Raw genomic sequence first — 18557 nt, forward strand, 5'->3', positions numbered from 1 at the left:
TCTGTGATTCCCCCACACGGTGATGGGACAGGGGTCTGTGTCTGTGATTCACCCACACAGTGATGGGACGGGGGTCTGTGATTCCCCCACATGTTGATGGGACGGGGGTCTGTGTCTGTGATTCCCCCACACAGTGATGGGACGGGGGTCTGTGATTCCCCCACATGTTGATGGGACGGGGTCTGTGATTCCCCCACACGGTGATGGGACGGGGGTCTGTGTCTGTGATTCCCCCACACGGTGATGGGACGGGGGTCTGTGATTCCCCCCACACGGTGATGGGACGGGGGTCTGTGATTCCCCCACACGGTGATGGGACAGGGGTCTGCGTCTGTGATTCCCCCACACGGTGATGGGACGGGGGTCTGTGATTCCCCCACACGGTGATGAGACGGGGGTCTGTGTCTGTGATTCCCCCACACGGTGATGAGACGGGGGTCTGTGTCTGTGATTCACCCACACGGCGATGGGACGGGGGTCTGTGATTCCCCCACACGGTGCTGGGACGGGGGTCTGTGTCTGTGATTCCCCCACACGGTGATGGGACAGGGGTCTGTGTCTGTGATTCCCCCACACAGTGATGGGACGGGGGTCTGTGATTCCCCCACATGGTGATGGGACGGGGTCTGTGATTCCCCCACACGGTGATGGGACGGGGGTCTGTGTCTGTGATTCCCCCACAGGGCGATGAGATGGGGGTCTGTGATTCCCCCACACGGTGATGGGACAGGGGTCTGTGTCTGTGATTCCCCCACACAGTGATGGGACGGGGGTCTGTGATTCCCCCACATGGTGATGGGACGGGGTCTGTGATTCCCCCACAGGGTGATGGGACGGGGGTCTGTGATTCCCCCACACGGTGACGGGACGGGGGTCTGTGTCTGTGATTCCCCCACACGGTGATGGGACGGGGGTCTGTGATTCCCCCACACGGTGATGGGACGGGGGTCTGTGATTCCCCCACACGGTGATGGGACGGGGGTCTGTGTCTGTGATTCCCCCGCACGGTGATGGGACGGGGGTCTGTGATTCCCCCACACGGTGATGGGACGGGGGTCTGTGTCTGTGATTCCCCCACACGGTGATGGGACAGGGGTCTGTGTCTGTGATTCCCCCACACAGTGCTGGGACGGGGGTCTGTGATTCCCCCACATGGTGATGGGACGGGGGTCTGTGATTCCCCCACACAGTGATGGGACGGGGATCTGTGATTCCCCCACACGGTGATGGGACGGGGGTCTGTGATTCCCCCACACGGTGATGGGACGGGGATCTGTGATTCCCCCACACGGTGATGGGACGGGGATCTGTGATTCCCCCACACGGTGATGGGACGGGGGTCTGTGATTCCCCCACACGGTGATGGGACGGGGATCTGTGATTCCCCCACACGGTGATGGGACGGGGATCTGTGATTCCCCCACACTGTGACGGGACGGTGTCTGTGATTCCCCCACACGGTGACGGGACGGGGATCTGTGATTCCCTCACACGGTGATGGGACGGGGATCTGTGATTCCCCCACACGGTGATGGGACGGGGGTCTGTGATTCCCTCACATGGTGATGGGACGGGGGTCTGTGATTCCCCCACACGGTGATGGGACAGGGGTCTGTGTCTGTGATTCCCCCACACGGTGATGGGACGGGGGTCTGTGATTCCCCCACACGGTGATGGGACGGGGGTCTGTGATTCCCCCACACGGTGATGGGACGGGGATCTGTGTCTGTGATTCCCCCACACGGTGATGGGACAGGGGTCTGTGTCTGTGATTCCCCCACACGGTGATGGGACGGGGGTCTGTGATTCCCCCACATGGTGATGGGACGGGGGTCTGTGTCTGTGATTCCCCCACACGGTGACGGGACGGGGGTCTGTGTCTGTGATTCCCCCACACGGTGATGGGACGGGGATCTGTGTCTGTGATTCCCCCACACGGTGATGGGACGGGGGTCTGTGTCTGTGATTCCCCCACACGGTGATGGGACGGGGATCTGTGATTCCCCCACACGGTGATGGGACAGGGGTCTGCGTCTGTGATTCCCCCACACGGTGATGGGACGTTTCTGTGTCTGTGATTCCCCCACACGGTGATGGGACGGGGATCTGTGATTCCCCCACATGGTGATGGGACGGGGATCTGTGATTCCCTCACACGGTGATGGGACGGGGATCTGTGATTCCCCCACACGGTGATGGGACGGGGATCTGTGATTCCCCCACATGGTGACGGGACGGGGGTCTGTGTCTGTGATTCCCCCACACGGTGATGGGACGGGGGTCTGTGATTCCCCCACACGGTGATGGGACAGGGATCTGTGTCTGTGATTCCCCCACACGGTGACGGGACGGGGGTCTGTGATTCCCCCACACGGTGATGGGACGGGGATCTGTGATTCCCCCACACGGTGATGGGACGGGGATCTGTGATTCCCCCAAACGGTGATGGGACGGGGATCTGTGATTCCCCCACACGGTGATGGGACGGGGATCTGTGTCTGTGATTCCCCCACAGGGTGATGGGACGGGGGTCTGTGATTCCCCCACACGGTGATGGGACAGGGGTCTGTGTCTGTGATTCCCCCACACAGTGCTGGGACGGGGGTCTGTGATTCCCCCACACGGTGATGGGACGGGGGTCTGTGATTCCCCCACACGGTGATGGGACGGGGGTCTGTGATTCCCCCACACGGTGATGGGACGGGGATCTGTGTCTGTGATTCCCCCACACGGTGATGGGACGGGGGTCTGTGTCTGTGATTCCCCCACACGGTGATGGGACGGGGATCTGTGTCTGTGATTCCCCCACACGGTGATGAGACGGGGGTCTGTGATTCCCCCACACGGTGATGGGACGTTTCTGTGTCTGTGATTCCCCCACACGGTGATGGGACGGGGATCTGTGATTCCCCCACATGGTGACGGGACGGGGGTCTGTGTCTGTGATTCCCCCACACGGTGATGGGACGGGGATCTGTGATTCCCCCACACGGTGACGGGACGGGGGTCTGTGTCTGTGATTCCCCCACACGGTGATGGGACGGGGGTCTGTGATTCCCCCACACGGTGACGGGACGGGAGTCTGTGTCTGTGAGTCCCCCACACGGTGATGGGACGGGGGTCTGTGTCTGTGATTCCCCCACACGGTGATGGGACGTTTCTGTGTCTGTGATTCCCTCACACGGTGATGGGACAGGGGTCTGTGATTCCCCCACATGGTGACGGGACGGGGGTCTGTGTCTGTGATTCCCCCACACGGTGATGGGACGGGGGTCTGTGATTCCCCCACACGGTGATGGGACAGGGATCTGTGTCTGTGATTCCCCCACACGGTGATGGGACAGGGGTCTGTGATTCCCCCACACGGTGACGGGACGGGGGTCTGTGTCTGTGATTCCCCCACACGGTGATGGGACGGGGATCTGTGTCTGTGATTCCCCCACACGGTGATGGGACAGGGGTCTGTGATTCCCCCACACGGTGACGGGACGGGGGTCTGTGTCTGTGATTCCCCCACACGGTGATGGGACGGGGATCTGTGTCTGTGATTCCCCCACACGGTGATGGGACGGGGATCTGTGTCTGTGATTCCCCCACACGGTGATGGGACTGGGGTCTGTGTCTGTGATTCCCCCACACGGTGATGGGACAGGGGTCTGTGATTCCCCCACACGGTGACGGGACGGGGGTCTGTGTCTGTGATTCCCCCACACGGTGATGGGACAGGGGTCTGTGATTCCCCCACACGGTGACGGGACGGGGGTCTGTGATTCCCCCACACGGTGATGGGACGGGGGTCTGTGTCTGTGATTTCCCCACACGGTGACGAGACGGGGATCTGTGTCTGTGATTCCCCCACACGGTGATGGGACGGGGGTCTGTGTCTGTGATTCCCCCACACGGTGACGGGACGGGGGTCTGTGATTCTCCCACACGGTGATGGGACGGGGGTCTGTGTCTGTGATTCCCCCACACGGTGACGGGACGGGGGTCTGTGATTCCCCCACACGGTGACGGGACGGGGGTCTGTGATTCCCCCACACGGTGACAGGACGGGGGTCTGTGATTCCCCCACACGGTGACGGGACGGGGGTCTGTGATTCCCCCACACGGTGACGGGACGGGGGTCTGTGATTCCCCCACACGGTGACGGGACGGGGGTCTGTGATTCCCCCACACGGTGACGGGACGGGGGTCTGTGTCTGATTCCCTTTACAGGGTGACCGGTGGAGGTGGAAAGTCCTCGAGCGGTGATCAGATCTGAAAACAGTTCCATGATAAGGTTGACAAAAAGCTTACAAGTAGCCAGAATTCTGTGAGTTCAGATGGTCGTGGAGTTTATTTATGTGGTTTGAAAGTGTGATCATTTCCAAACTTTTAACATGTCTAACATGCCATCACTCTCCATGATGACAGTGTAACGCGAGGGATTATCGTCGGTTCTGGACCAGGGGGGCCGGGATTTTTATATCTTGCCCTTTCTGAAGCCTCTTCTCACACTCAACTAAATAGTTGACTCCATCAACCACCAACTGAACCAGCTCCACCTGCAGGAGGAAACAAGATTTCAGGTTACATCTGTTGAAAGGTTCAGCCGGACTTGTTACACTATTTGCTGGAAAGATAACCCTTTCTTTACCCCGTCCTTCGCTTCCTTCTCCCGCCTACCCCTCGACCCATCTCCTTATTCCTCACAAGCCCCTTCCCCAAAGAAACCCCTTCCTCTTTGCAGCCCCCTTATTCCCAAGGAAACTTGTCCCCCGACTGTCTCTTCTCCTCATCTGTTACCCCTCTCCCCTCCCACAACTATCTCCCCCAAAAAACCCTGTCCCCTCCCTCACCTTCTCCCATGGACATTCCCCTCATTCCCAAACCCCTCCCCCAAAATCCCCTTCCCTGTCCTCTCACCCATCCTCTTCCGCGTCCCCTCCCACAACCTCCCTCTCTTCTATTCCCCTCCCCCACCTCACCCCTCTTCCCTTCCCCCTCTCCTCATCCCACACAGACGCGTTTGGGTAGATACAATAACTAACCTCGGATTTCCCCAAACGGTCCAGGTTCGAGATGTCAAACACACTGCCCACGGCCGCAGTGTCCACACCTCCTGTCCCACGTTTCTGCAAACGTAGGTTCTCCAGGATCTTTGAGAATCGAGGATCCTGAATCAGAAATATAATTTACATGACTGGTAGCTCCATCTAATATCTCTCTGTTAAAAACCAAACAAAGCACAATTCTCACTCTTTGGGCAAGTGATGAGGGAGAGACATCTACAGCACAGGAAACGCCCCTCGGCCCATCGCGTCTGTGCTGGTCCAAAACAACCACCTAACCATTCTAATCCCATTTCCCAGCACTGGGCCCATAGCCGTGTCTGCCCTGGGATTGCTACTCCACATCTAAATACTTCTTAAATGTTATGAGGGTCTCTGCCACCCCCCCCCCCCCTTTCAGGCAGCGAGTTCCAGACTCCCACCCCTCTCTGGGTGAAAAGGGTTTTCCTCCCATCCCCTCTGAACCTCCTGCCCCTCACCTTAAATCTCTGTCCCCTGGTCACTGATCCCTCCACCAAGGGGAAAAGTTTCTTCCTGTCTACTCTATGCCCCTCATAATTTTATACATCTCAATCATGTCCCCCCTCAGTCTCCTCTGCTCCAAGGAAAACAATCCCAGTCTATCCAATCTCTCTTCATAACTAAAACTCTCCCGTCCAGGCAACATCCTGGAAAATCTCCTCTGCACCCTTTCCAGGGCTATCACATCCCTCCTGTAATGTGGATTCCAGAACTGCACACAATACTCTCGCTGTGGCCTAACCAACGTTTTATACAGTTCCAGCACAACCTCCCTGCTCTTAAACTCTATACCTTGGCTAATAAAGGCAAGTATACCATTTGCCTTCTTAACCACTGTATCCACCTGCTCTGCTACATTAAGGGACGGGTGTACATGCACACCAAGGTCCCTCTGATCCTTGGTGCTTCCCAGGGTCCTGCCGTTTATCCTGTATTCCCTCGCCTTGTGTGTCCTGCCCAAGTGCATCACCTCACACTTATCCGGATTGAATTCTATTTGCCACTGATCAGCCCACCTGACCAGCCCGTCTACATCCTCCTGTAATCCCAGAGTGTGAATAGGCTGCTTTCTATAATTGGTGATTGGAGGCCTTCAGGAAAAGGGGACGAAATTCTCCAGTATCGGCGCGATGTCCGCCGACTGGCGCCCAAAACGGCGCAAATCAGTCGGGCATCGCGCCGCCCCAAAGGTGCGGAATGCTCCGCATCTTGGGGGGCCGAGCCCCAACCTTAAGGGGCTAGGCCCGCGCCGGACGAATTTCCGCCCCGCCAGCTGGTGGAAAAGGCCTTTGGTGCCCCGCCAGCTGGCACGGAAATGACATCTCCGGGTGGCGCATGCGCGGGAGCGTTAACGGCCGCTGACGGCATTCCCGCGCATGCGCAGTGGAGGGAGTCTCTTCTGCCTCCGCCATGGTGGAGACCGTGGCGAAGGCAGAAGGGAAAGAGTGCCCCCACGGCACAGGCCCGCCCGCGGACCGGTGGGCCCTGATCGCGGGCCAGGCCACCGTGGGGGCATCCCCCCGGGGCCAGATCGCCCCGCGCCGCCTTGTCCCACCGGTAAGGTAGGTGGTTTAATCTACGCCGGCGGGACAGGCATTTTAGCGGCGGGACTTCGGCCCATTCGGGCCGGAGAATCGCGGGGGGGGGGGGGGGGGGGCCGCCAACTGGCGCGGCGCGATTCCCGCCCCCGCCGAATATCCGGTGCCGGAGAATTCGGCAACCGGCGGGGGCGGGATTCACGCCAGCCCCCGGCGATTCTCCGACCCGGCGGGGGGTCGGAGAATCTCGCCCAGGATATGTACACCCTCAACTCACACGTGCAATATGTTTCCCCTGCCCTTAACTGTGCTGAGAAATAGGCCATTTGAAGGAAGGGAGGCAATTCAACTTGGATAGATTCCTGGAGATTTCATCACATGACCTGCCTTCGCTCACCCCACCCAGATGCTCTCATCATTGGTCGCTTGATGTCCATATCACCAAGATGTTACACATCCAATCAGAAGGCGTAACGGCTCTTCCAACCCAAATATACGAAGAACTGGTTTCCATTTACTTTGTTCCCATTTCACAATGAACTCAGATCATTCACACCACAACACAATGGCACGGGGAGTTGAATAAGGGCTCAGGTAATTTTAGTTAAGGTTGTGCTGTCAATTGGGGTCTGCACAGAGATGGCAAACCCCTTTATTCCAACAAAACTCACTTTATCTGGAGTCACAGCTGGTATTTACTTCCTGATTCAGGCTGAGAATTGGTTAACTGGAAAAACGAAAGGTGTTAATGAATGATGTGTGGCCTGGTGGAACCTTCAAATTCTCCGAGAATTTGAGTGTTTGTTTTCCTCTATGGTTCTTGTCCCCGCAAACAGGAAAAAAATACCTATTACAACAACTCACAGGGCAATTACAATGTGAGGTTAGATACAGAGTAAAGCTCCATCTACCGTCCCCATCAAACACTCCCAGTACAGGTACAGCACGGGGTTAGATACAGAGTAAAGCTCCCTCTACACTGTCCCCATCAAACACTCCCAGGACAGGTACAGCACGGGGTTAGATACAGAGTAAAGCTCCCTCTACACTGTCCCCATCAAACACTCCCAGGAAAGGTACAGCATGGGGTTAGATACAGAGTAAAGCTCCCTCTACACTGTCCCCATCAAACACTCCCAGGACAGTTACAGCACGGGGTTAGATACAGAGTAAAGCTCCTTCTGCACTGTCCCCATCAAACACTCCCAGGACAGTTACAGCACGGGGTTAGATACGGAGTAATGCTCCCTCTACACTGTCCCCATCAAACACTCCCAGGACAGGTACAGCACGGGGTTAGATACAGAGTAAAGCTCCCTCTACACTGTCCCCATCAAACACTCCCAGGACAGGTACAGCACGGGGTGAAATACAGAGTAAAGCTCCCTCTGCACTGTCCCCATCAAACACTCCCAGGACAGGTACAGCACGGGGTTAGATACAGAGTAAAGCTCCCTCTACACTGTCCCCATCAAACACTCCCAGGACAGGTACAGCACGGGGTTAGATACGGAGTAATGCTCCCTCTACACTGTCCCCATCAAACACTCCCAGGACAGTTACAGCACGGGGGTTAGATACAGAGTAAAGCTCCCTCTACACTGTCCCCATCAAACACTCCCAGGACAGGTACAGCACGGGGTTAGATACAGAGTAAAGCTCCCTCTACACTGTCCCCATCAAACACTCCCAGGACAGGTACAGCACGGGGTTAGATACAGAGTAAAGCTCCATCTACTGGCCCCATCAAACACTCCCAGGACAGGTACAGCATGGGGTAAGATACAGAGTAAAGCTCCCTCTACACTGCCCCCATCAAACACTCCCAGGACAGTTATAGCACGGGGTCAGATACAGAGTAAAGCTCCCTCTACACTGTCCCCATCAAACACTCCCAGGACAGGTACAGCACGGGGTTAGATACAGAGTAAAGCTCCCTCTACACTGTCCCCATCAAACACTCCCAGGACAGGTACAGCCCAGGGTTAGATACAGAGTAAAGCACCCTCTACACTCTCCCCATCAAACACTCCCAGGACAGTTACAGCATAGGTTAAAAGTTAAGCTCTTCCTACATTGTCCCCTTCACTGTACCCTAGCGCTGACCCTAGTAAGGCTCACACAGTGCCATCGTGATCATTGCTGTTTCTTATACCTGTGTGCTGCCCTCTTAACCTTGCCCCTCTCCTGTGGTATGGTGACCCTCAGGTTAAATCACCAGTCAGCTGTCTCCCCCTCAAAGCGGAAAGCGGCCTATGGTCGTCTGGGACGACAGGGACTTTACATCCACTTTCCATCTGTAAGCTTGTCCAAGTCAGTTTCTGTTCAGCCCTGCTCCATTTACACAACTGGCTCCACCAGTCTGTTTCGTTCCTTGTGGCCCAGAATCCCTCATCCCCCAGTCTGTTACTGAATTTCATGTGCAGCTCTATCAGTATTTGAAAGAGAAAGACCAGGATTAGGGTTCCTTTTTCCCTGCACTGATATTCTGAGCATTTTCAATGTTGTTTTAAAACCTGTGCTTTTAAAGAATTTATTTTAGTGTTATGCGCCCTTCACAATGTTGACGTCCATTGTCGTCCATCTGGTAAATAAGATTGAAATGGTACCTTGCTGAGCATGGGGAGTTTGATGTGTACCCCAGCTCGGAGCCCAGTGCCCAGATTTGACGGACAGGCCAGAATGTATCCAAGTCTCTCATTCCACATAAACTCCCAGCCTCTCTCAGCGATTAGTCTCTCAACCTAGAAAAACATTGTTCATAGCAGAGCTCAGCGTTAGTATCCAGTTTTCTCAGAGCCGGTAAGAATGAATGGACGCACAGAATGACATTGAGCATACAACACAGAACCAGGGCATTTAGCCCAATGGCTCCAGGCTGGTGTTTAATCACCACAGCTAATCCCATCAGCATATCTTTCTATCCCTCTCGCTCTCTCTCTCATCAGTTCATCTATCTTTCCCTTAAATGTATCAAAACACTCTGCCTCAACTATTTCAAAGGGCAGTGAATGTTCCACCATCTCACCAATCTGTGGTAAAATGTTCAACTCTCTGAGATGGTTCAGAGACAGACAAGAGGCGGTTTCTATTCTGCTTTGTAGCATCCTCAACTTTGGGACACAATTTAAATCTTAATTCCCACATCATCGCCTTGAGTGATATTCTCGGTGAGAGTCAAATGTGAATGATTTATAGAATTTATAGAATTTACAGTGCAGAAGGAGGCCATTCGGCCCATCGAGTCTGCACCAGCCCTTACAAAGAGCACCCTATTCAAGCCCACGTCTCTACCCTATCCCCGTAACCTCCACTTAACATTTTTGGACACTTAGGGCAATTTAGCATGGCCAATCCACCTTACCCGCACATCTTTGGACTGTGGGAGGAAACCGGAGCACCCGGAGGAAACCCACGCAGACACTGGGAGAACGTGCAGACTCCGCACAGACAGTGACCCAAGCCGGAATCGAACCTGGGACCCTGGAGCTGTGAAGCAACTGTGCTAACCATTGCCCTAGGTGATGATAATCTAGGTGAGAGTCCGATGTGAATGATATTCTAGATGGGAGATATATTCCTCTTGTTATGTCACTCAGATTTCTGGGATGTCTCCTCTCATGAGAAAAACGGCCCATCCAATGGGTGGTCCTCGGGACTTGGCTCAACAACAGCTTGTCTTTTCATTGTGCCCGTCATGTAGCAAAAATATCTCAAATTGTTTTCTAGGACTGTTAGCAGACAAGATTAGCTCTTCAGCCACACAGTAGAACAGGTGATCAAAAGCATTGCCGGAGAGCTTCGCACAGGAGGAGGACGAGACAGAGAGACGGAGAGTTTTAGAGAGCAAATTTTAGAGAGCAAATTCTAGAGCTCAGGCAGCTGAAGGCACAGCCGGCAATGTTGGAGTGATTAGAATCAGGGGCGCGCATGAGGCCAGAGTTGTACGAGTGCAGATATAATAGAATCCCTACAGTGTAGAAGGAGACCATTCAGTCCATCAAGTCTGCAGTGACCCGCTGAAGGAGACCCTACCTAAGTCCACTCCCTGCAATCCCATAATTCCACCTAACCCTTGGACACTAAGGGGCAATTTTAGCCTGACCAATCCACCTAACCTGCACATCTTTGGACTGTGGGAGGAAACCGGAGCACCCGGAGGAAACCCACGCACACACGGGGAGGACGCGCAGACTCTGCACAGTCACCCGAGGCTGGAATCAAACCTGGGACCCTGGCGCTGCGAGGCAGCAGTGCTAACCACTGTGCCGTCTCGCGCTGATCACGGACAGATGTAGGGTTGGAGGAGATTACTCGGACTGGGAGGGTTGAGGCCCTGGAGATGTTTGAAATCATGATGGGAATTAAGAGTAGTGGAGTCAGCGTTGGTCAGGGGCCACAGGGTGGTTTGCGAACAGGACTTTGTGTGAATCAGCAGAGTTCTGGGTGAGCTCCAGTTTCTAGAGGGCGGAAGATGGGAGGCACGTCAGGCTTGTGTCAGAGTAGTGAAGTCTGAAGATAAAGTAATCGATAAATTGCAATTCTGTGAAGTAACAGAGGGGTGTCCAATCTGTACGGTACAACACTCCAGTACAAATCAGCACCTTTAACACACGGGAAAGGGGGGAACTAACTGAAGGGGCAATTACTCTGAGTAATATTTTGACATATTTGCTGTAAGGGAGGCTCGGTCATGATGGATTCATTGCAAAAGTACATTGTGGATCTGGGCACTGACCTGCTTGAAAATCTCACAAACACAATGCAGCGTCCATCCTGATCGCTGGTACCTCGCCGTGTTCACAAACCCAGGGGATGGGAAGGTCATTATTGCGAAGAGCTAGGATTAATGGCCGGCATCACAGCCAGGGTTTGTGTGGGGGGGGATTCCAGAGAATGATCCCTTTGATGGCCAAAGTCCCACAGAGCCGGCTTTTGTTTGTAACCGCTTGGCTCCTATTTAAATTCAAGGGAAGCTGTGGAAAGTGAAATCCTTTGTCGTCTTGAGTGTTAGAGGCCCTCCCCCCCCCCTGCCAAACCCAGTCCTGACCAACAATGAGGTGTACAAAAGCCTGGAAAAACTGAACAATTCTGTCGGAGAAAAGGAGGGGGCGGGGGAGGGATCTGAAATTTAAAGAGGAAGCGATTGAAAGAATGAGCAGCTGCTGAAAGTGAAGCCAACGATGGGGGGCTGGGGGTTGTGGGATTGTTTCCTCCTGGACCACATCAGATAGAATCACACTGTACTGAATGAGGCCGTTTGGTCGGTTTTGTCTGTGTAAGCGCATTTAAAAATAAATAAATTTAGAGTACCCAATTCATTTTTAAAAAATTAAGTGGCCAATCCACCTAGCCTGCACATCTTTGGGTTGTGGGGGTGAGACCCACGCAGACACGGGGAGAATGTGCAAACTCCACACGGACAGTGACCCAGAGCCGGGATCGAACCTGGGACCTCGGCGCCGTGAGGCAGCAGTGCTAACCACTGCGCCACCGTGCCAGCTCATTTTATTTTAGCCAATAGCTCCCATCCATCCTGCACTTTCCCCACAACCCTGATAATCCCTCCCCCCACCCCCGATGAAAGTTATGATAGAATCTGCTTCCACTGCCCTTTCACATCACAACAATTCATTGCATTGAAAAAATCTTCTCTTCTCTCTGTCAATTATCTAAAATCTGTCTCCTCGAGTCTCCAGTGAGATGAGTTACTCCCTGTTCCCTCTGTCGAAATTGGATAGATGCTTGAAGGGGATAAAGTTCCTGGGCAATGAGGAGAGAGGGTGGGAGCAGTGAGGCTAATTGGATAAGGGCCAGTACGGGCACGTGGGGGCTGAATGGCCTCCTCCTGTTGATTGTAAGAGAGTGGAGAGGAGATTCTGGTGGATGGGTTGTTAGCAACAGTTTACCTCTTTGAGACCTCGACAGAATTTGTCAAACACCCGCTTCATGTTGCCTCCCTTCTCCATGGAAATGATTCGCGTGTGGTCCTCCTCGTTGACCCAGATTAAGAAAGTCTTCTCGTTATTGTGCCTGGAAGAGCAGGCAGAGACAGAGCAGTTTAAGCAGTTTTTTGAAACAGAAGGCACAATTGTATTGAAACTCAGAAACCTTTCCATGGTCACCTTACTCCGCCACCTTGTCCTCCCTGACCTACGTTGCTTCCAGATCTCCCAATGATTCAGATTCAGATATTGAGCTTTCTTCCTGGTTTTATCCCATTCCCAAATCCATGATGTCTGGAATTCTCTCCCTAAAAACTCTCCACCTCTCTCTCCTTCAATTACCTTCTTAACATTTATCTTGTTGACCCAGTTTTTCAGTTCTCTCGCCCCCACCCCTCCGATCTATTTCTTTGATTTGAGATCCATTTAAAAAAGACATTTGTTAAGTGTCTTGGGTCATTTCTCTATATTATAGATTTCATATAAAAAAACAATTATTGCTGTTGGTTGGAAAATGTTGCTTCAAGAATCTTATAGTGCAGAAGGCCATTTAAACCATCAATCCTATACTATCTCTTTGAAAGAACTGTCCAATGAGCCCCACACTGATCTTTGCCTATAGCCTGCTCATGCTTAATCATTTGAGTGTTTGCACAATAATCATTTGAAAGATATTATTGAGTTTATTTCCACTACCCTTTTAGTTCATCATAACTTTCTGTGTTCCTTCCTCATCTATTTGAATTCCTTTAATAGAATCCAGAGAATAGTGCAGAAGGCCATTTGGCCCATCATCTCTTCACTGACCCTCCCAAGAGCATCCTACCTTGGCCCACTCCCCCGCCCTATCACCACAACACATAACCCCACCTAACCTGCCCAGCGTTGGACAGCAAGGGGCAATTTAGCGTGGCCAATCTGCCTAACCTGCACAGCTTCCGACTGTGGGTGGAAACCGGAGCACCCGGAGGAAACCCACGCAGACATGGGGAGAACATGCAGACTCCGCACAGTCATCCGAGACCGGAATGGAACCTGGGTCCCTGGCCCTGTGAGGCAGCAGTGCTGACCACTGTGCACTGTGTCACCCTCTGTAACATTACCTGTAATATTATTTTAAATTTACAGGTGGAGCAAGGGACAAGGTCTCAAAACTGCGAACAGGTAACTTCTAGTCCAGGCAGCCTGGCAGTGAAGGATAGAACTGGAGCCCATCTTTACACACTTTATAAACTTCAATTCCAAGAAACGCACATTACAAACGTTCACCTCCTAATCCTGCCACCATAGTTTCAGCCTCCACCCCAGTTCATGCTCACCATCTGAATAAAATTATATACTCGATTGCTGTACAATTGCGAATTCTTCATTACATGAAAGAAAATGCCAAACAGAATAATAAAGATTAAAACCAGGGAATTATTAAAAACCAAACGGATGCTGTAGTGTGGGGAATGGCAGAGTTGGGGATTTAAATAGAGCCATTCTAATCAGCGTTCTCCCTCAACTGATCTCATCAATGTCTTTGTTGCTTCCAGACTTCACGACCCCGACGCTCCTGGCTGTCCTTCCTCTATAAACCTGAGCTCACCCCAAAATCTGCTCTTAGTCACATAGGGGCCCGTTCACCCATCACCCGCTCCTTGCTCACTGACACACGCAAGTTCCCAGTTGAGAAATGCCGCGATTTTAAAATTCTCATCCTTGTTTTAAAATCCCTCCATGGCCCCATCCCTGTAACCCCCTCCAGTCCCATCATCCTCCAACATATCTGTGCTCCTCTATTTTTGAGCTCCTGAACAGCACGGTGGCACAGTGGTTAGCACTGCTGCCTCACAGCACCATGGACCCAGGTTTGATTCTGACCTTGGGTGACTGTGTGGAGTCTGCACATTATCCCCGTGTCTGCGTGGGTTTCCTCCGGGTGCTCCAATTTCCTCCTGCAGCCCAAAGATGTGCAGGTTAGGTGGATTGGCCATGAGAAATTGCCAAAGGTCAGGTGGGGTCACGGGGCTAGGAGTGAGGGATTGGGCCTAGGTAGGGCGCTCTAATGGAGCAAGGGCCGGTGGAGACTTGATGGGCCCAATGCTCTCCTTCTGCGCTGCAGGGATTCTATGATCCCTGATTTTAACTGATTTGGTGGCCACACATTTAGGTGCCTGGGCCTTAAGCTCTCAAATCTCCACCCCTCCCCCCAAACCTCTCTCTGCCTCTCTTTTTCTCCATTGAGATGATCCTTAAAACCTAAGTCTTTGAGCAAGTTTTTTAAAAAATATATATTTTATTGAAATTTTTTTCCCTGAGCAACATTTTTCCCGCTTACAAAACAAGCGAAACGATAACAGTAACAAAACAGAAATTTTAAAACTTTTTAACAATAGTAATAATAGTAGTAATAATATACAAGTAACAGAACCTCGTACTCTATTGCCCTATACTCAACTGCCTCCCCCTCCCCCCCCCCCCCCCTGGGTTGCTGCTGCTGGTCATCCGTCTTCCCTCTAACGTTCCCCTAGGTAGTCGAAAAATGGCTGCCACCGCCTGGTGAACCCTTGAGCCGATCCTCTCAGGGCAAACTTTATCTGCTCCAGTTTAATAAACCCCGCCATATCGTTTACCCAGGCCTCCAGTCCGGGGGGTTTCGCCTCCTTCCACATGAGTAGGATCCTGCGCCGGGCTACGAGGGACGCAAAGGCCACGACATCGGCCTCTTTCGCCTCCTGCACTCCCGGCTCTTCCGCAACTCCAAATAGAGCTAACCCCCAGCCTGGTTTGACCCGGGCCTTCACCACCTGCAAAATCACTCCCGTCACTCCCTTCTAATACCCTTCCAGTGCCGGGCACGCCCAAAACATATGTGCATGGTTTGCTGGGCTCCCGCCACACCTCCCACATTTGTCCTCCACTCCAAAGAACCTGCTCAATCTTGCCCCCGTTATGTGTGCTCTATGTAGCACCTTAAATTGAATCAGGCTAAGCCTGGCGCATGAGGAAGAGGAATTTACCCTGCTTAGGGCATCAGCCCACATACCCTCCTCTATCTCCTCCCCTAATTCTTCTTCCCACTTTCTTTTTAGTTCGCCCACCGACTCCTCCCCCTCTTCCCTCATCTCTCTATAAATCTCTGACACCTTGCCCTCTCCGACCCACACCCCTGAAAGCACCCTGTCCTGTATCCCCTGTGTCGGGAGCCACGGAAATTCCCTCACCTGTTGTCTAGTAAACGCCCTCACCTGCATATATCTCAAGAAATTCCCCTGGGGTAACTTATGCTTTTCCTCCAGTGCTCCCAAGCTCGCAAAAGTCCCATCTATGAATAAATCTCCCACCTTCCTAATTCCCAACTGGTACCAGCTCTGAAATCCTCCATCCATTCTTCCTGGGGCGAACCTATGGTTGTTCCTGATAGGGACCCCACCAGGGCTCCCCGCACCCCTCTCTGTCGCCTCCACTGTCCCCATATGTTCAGTGTTGCCACCACCACCGGGTTCGTGGTGTACTTTTTCGGTGAGAACGGTAGCGGCGCCGTCACCAGCGCCTCTAGACTCGTCCCTTTACAGGACCTTCTCTCCAGCCTTTTCCACGCCGCTCCCTCACCCTCCATCATCCATCTACGTATCATTGCCACATTGGCGGCCCAATAATAATCTCCCAAGTTCGGTAGTGCTAGTCCTCCTCTGTCCCTACTGCGCTGCAGGAACCCCCTCCTTACTCTCGGAACTTTCCCTGCCCACACAAAGTTCGTAATGCTCCTATCTATTTTATTAAAAAAGGTCCTGGTGATTAAAATAGGGAGACATTGAAATACAAATAAGAACCTCGCGAGGACCATCATCTTAATTGCCTGCACCCTGCCCGCCAGCGATAAAGGCTCCTAAAGTCCTCCTCCATTTGTTCTACCAGCCGTGTCAGATTAAGTCTGTGCAAGGTTCCCCAGCTCCTAGCGATCTGAATCCCCAAGTATCGGAAGTTTCTTTCTACTTTCCTTAGCGGTAAGCCTTCTATCTCTCTACTCTGGTCCCCTGGATGTATCACATATAATTCACTCTTCCCCATGTTTAACCTATACCCCGAAAATTCCCCGAACCTCCTCACGATTCGCATAACCTCTATCATCCCCCCCGCTGGGTCCGACACGTATAGCAATAGGTCATCCGCGTATAACGAGACTCGGTGTTCTTCTCCCCCTCTAGTCACCCCTCTCCATTTCCTGGAGTCTCTCAGCGCCATGGCCAGAGGTTCAATTGCCAGCGCAAACAACAATGGAGACAGCGGGCATCCCTGTCTTGTTCCCCTATATAATCGGAAATACTCCGATCTATAGTAGTCTAACCCAGCGAATAAATCCGCTCCCAAACCCAAACCTCCTTAACACTTCCCACAAATACTCCCACTCCACCCTATCAAATGCCTTCTCAGCGTCCATTGCCGCCACTATCTCTGCCTCCCCCTCCACTGAGGGCTTCATTATCACCCCTAATAGCCGTCGCACGTTAACATTCAATTGTCTCCCTTTTACGAACCCTGTCTGGTCTTCGTGCACCACCCCTGGGACACAGTCCTCTATCCTCGATGCCAGCACCTTTGCTAGCAGTTTGGCGTCCACGTTCAATAGTGAAATAGGTCTATAGGACCCACACTGCATCGGATCTTTGTCCCTCTTCAAAATTAGCGATATCGTCGCCTCCGACATTGTCGGGGGTAGTGTCCCCCCTTCCCTGGCCTAATTGAACGTCCTCGCCAACAACGGGGCCAACAAGCCCACATATTTTCTGTAGAATTCCACCGGGAACCCGTCTGGCCCCGGGGCCTTCCCTGCTTGCATGCTTCCCAGTCCCTTAATAACCTCGTCCACCTCAATCGGCGCCCCCAGGCCTACCACCCCCCGCTCCTCCACTTTCGGGAACCTCAACTGATCCAGGAACTGCCGCATCCCCTCCTCTCCCTCTGGGGGCTGAGACCTATACAGTTCTTCATAAAAGGTCTTAAACACCTCATTTATCTTTCCTGCCCTTCGCACGGTGTCTCCCCTTTCATCCCTAATTCCTCCCATCTCCCTCGCTGTTGCCCTCTTTCGCAGTTGGTGCGCCAACAGGCGACTAGCCTTTTCCCCATATTCATACCTCCTCCCCTGTGCCTTCCTCCACAGTACCTCCGCCTTTCTGGTGATCAGAAGGTCAAACTCGGTCTGGAGTCGTCTCCTCTCCCTGTACAGCTCCTCCTCCGGGGTCTCTGCAAATTCCCTGTCCACCCTTAAAATCTCCCCCAGTAATCTATCCCTTTCCTTGGCCTCTGTTTTCCTTTTGTGGGCCCCAATAGAAATCAGCTCTCCTCTGACCACCGCTTTTAGTGCTTCCCAGACCACTCCCACAGGGACCTCGCCATCGTCATTGACCTCCAGGTATCTCTCGATACACCCCCTCACTCTTGCACACACTCCCTCATCCGCCATCAGTCCCACATCTAATCGCCAGAGTGTTCTCTGCTCCCTGTCCTCTCCTACTTCCAGGTCCACCCAATGTGGGGCATGATCCAAAACCGCTATGGCTGAGTATTCAGCTTCTTCCACCCTAGAGATCAACGACCTTCCCAAAACAAGAAAATCTATCCGGGAGTACACTTTATGGACGTGGGAGAAGAAGGAATACTCCCTAGCCCTGGGTCTAAGAAATCGCCATGGATCCACTCCCCCCATTTGGTCCATAAACCCCTTAAGTACCTTGGCCGCTGCCGGCCTTCTTCCAGTCCTTGAGCTGGATCTATCTAGCCCCGGGTCCAGCACCGTATTGAAGTCCCCTCCTAAAATCAAATTTCCTGCCTCCAGGTCCGGAATACGCCCCAGCATCCGTCTCATGAACCCCGCATCGTCCCAATTTGGGGCATACACATTAACCAACACGACCTCCATTCCCTCCAGCCTACCACTCACCATTACATATCTACCTCCACTATCTGCTACGATGTTCTTTGCTTCAAATGCTACCCGTTTCCCCACCAAA

At 53.0% G+C, this 18557-nt stretch overlaps 1 protein-coding gene across 4 annotated transcripts in view; it reads right to left on the reverse strand.

Moving 5' to 3' along the window:
• Positions 1-4311: 4311 nt before the first annotated feature.
• Positions 4312-18557, reverse strand: part of LOC140404341 (creatine kinase U-type, mitochondrial-like) — a 51751-nt gene continuing 37505 nt past the window's right edge. For all 4 annotated transcript variants that reach the window (XM_072492736.1, XM_072492735.1, XM_072492734.1 and 1 more), the window contains exons 7-10: positions 12523-12646; positions 9223-9357; positions 5034-5159; positions 4312-4547 (exon numbers count right to left, since the gene is read on the reverse strand). In XM_072492736.1, the coding sequence (XP_072348837.1) occupies positions 4431-4547; positions 5034-5159; positions 9223-9357; positions 12523-12646 (502 nt within the window). In that variant the 3' untranslated portion in view covers positions 4312-4430. The remainder of the gene's footprint in view (positions 4548-5033; positions 5160-9222; positions 9358-12522; positions 12647-18557) is intronic.

The sequence above is a fragment of the Scyliorhinus torazame genome, chromosome 30, assembly GCF_047496885.1.
Source record: "Scyliorhinus torazame isolate Kashiwa2021f chromosome 30, sScyTor2.1, whole genome shotgun sequence".
Classification (NCBI taxonomy): Eukaryota; Metazoa; Chordata; class Chondrichthyes; order Carcharhiniformes; family Scyliorhinidae; genus Scyliorhinus; species Scyliorhinus torazame.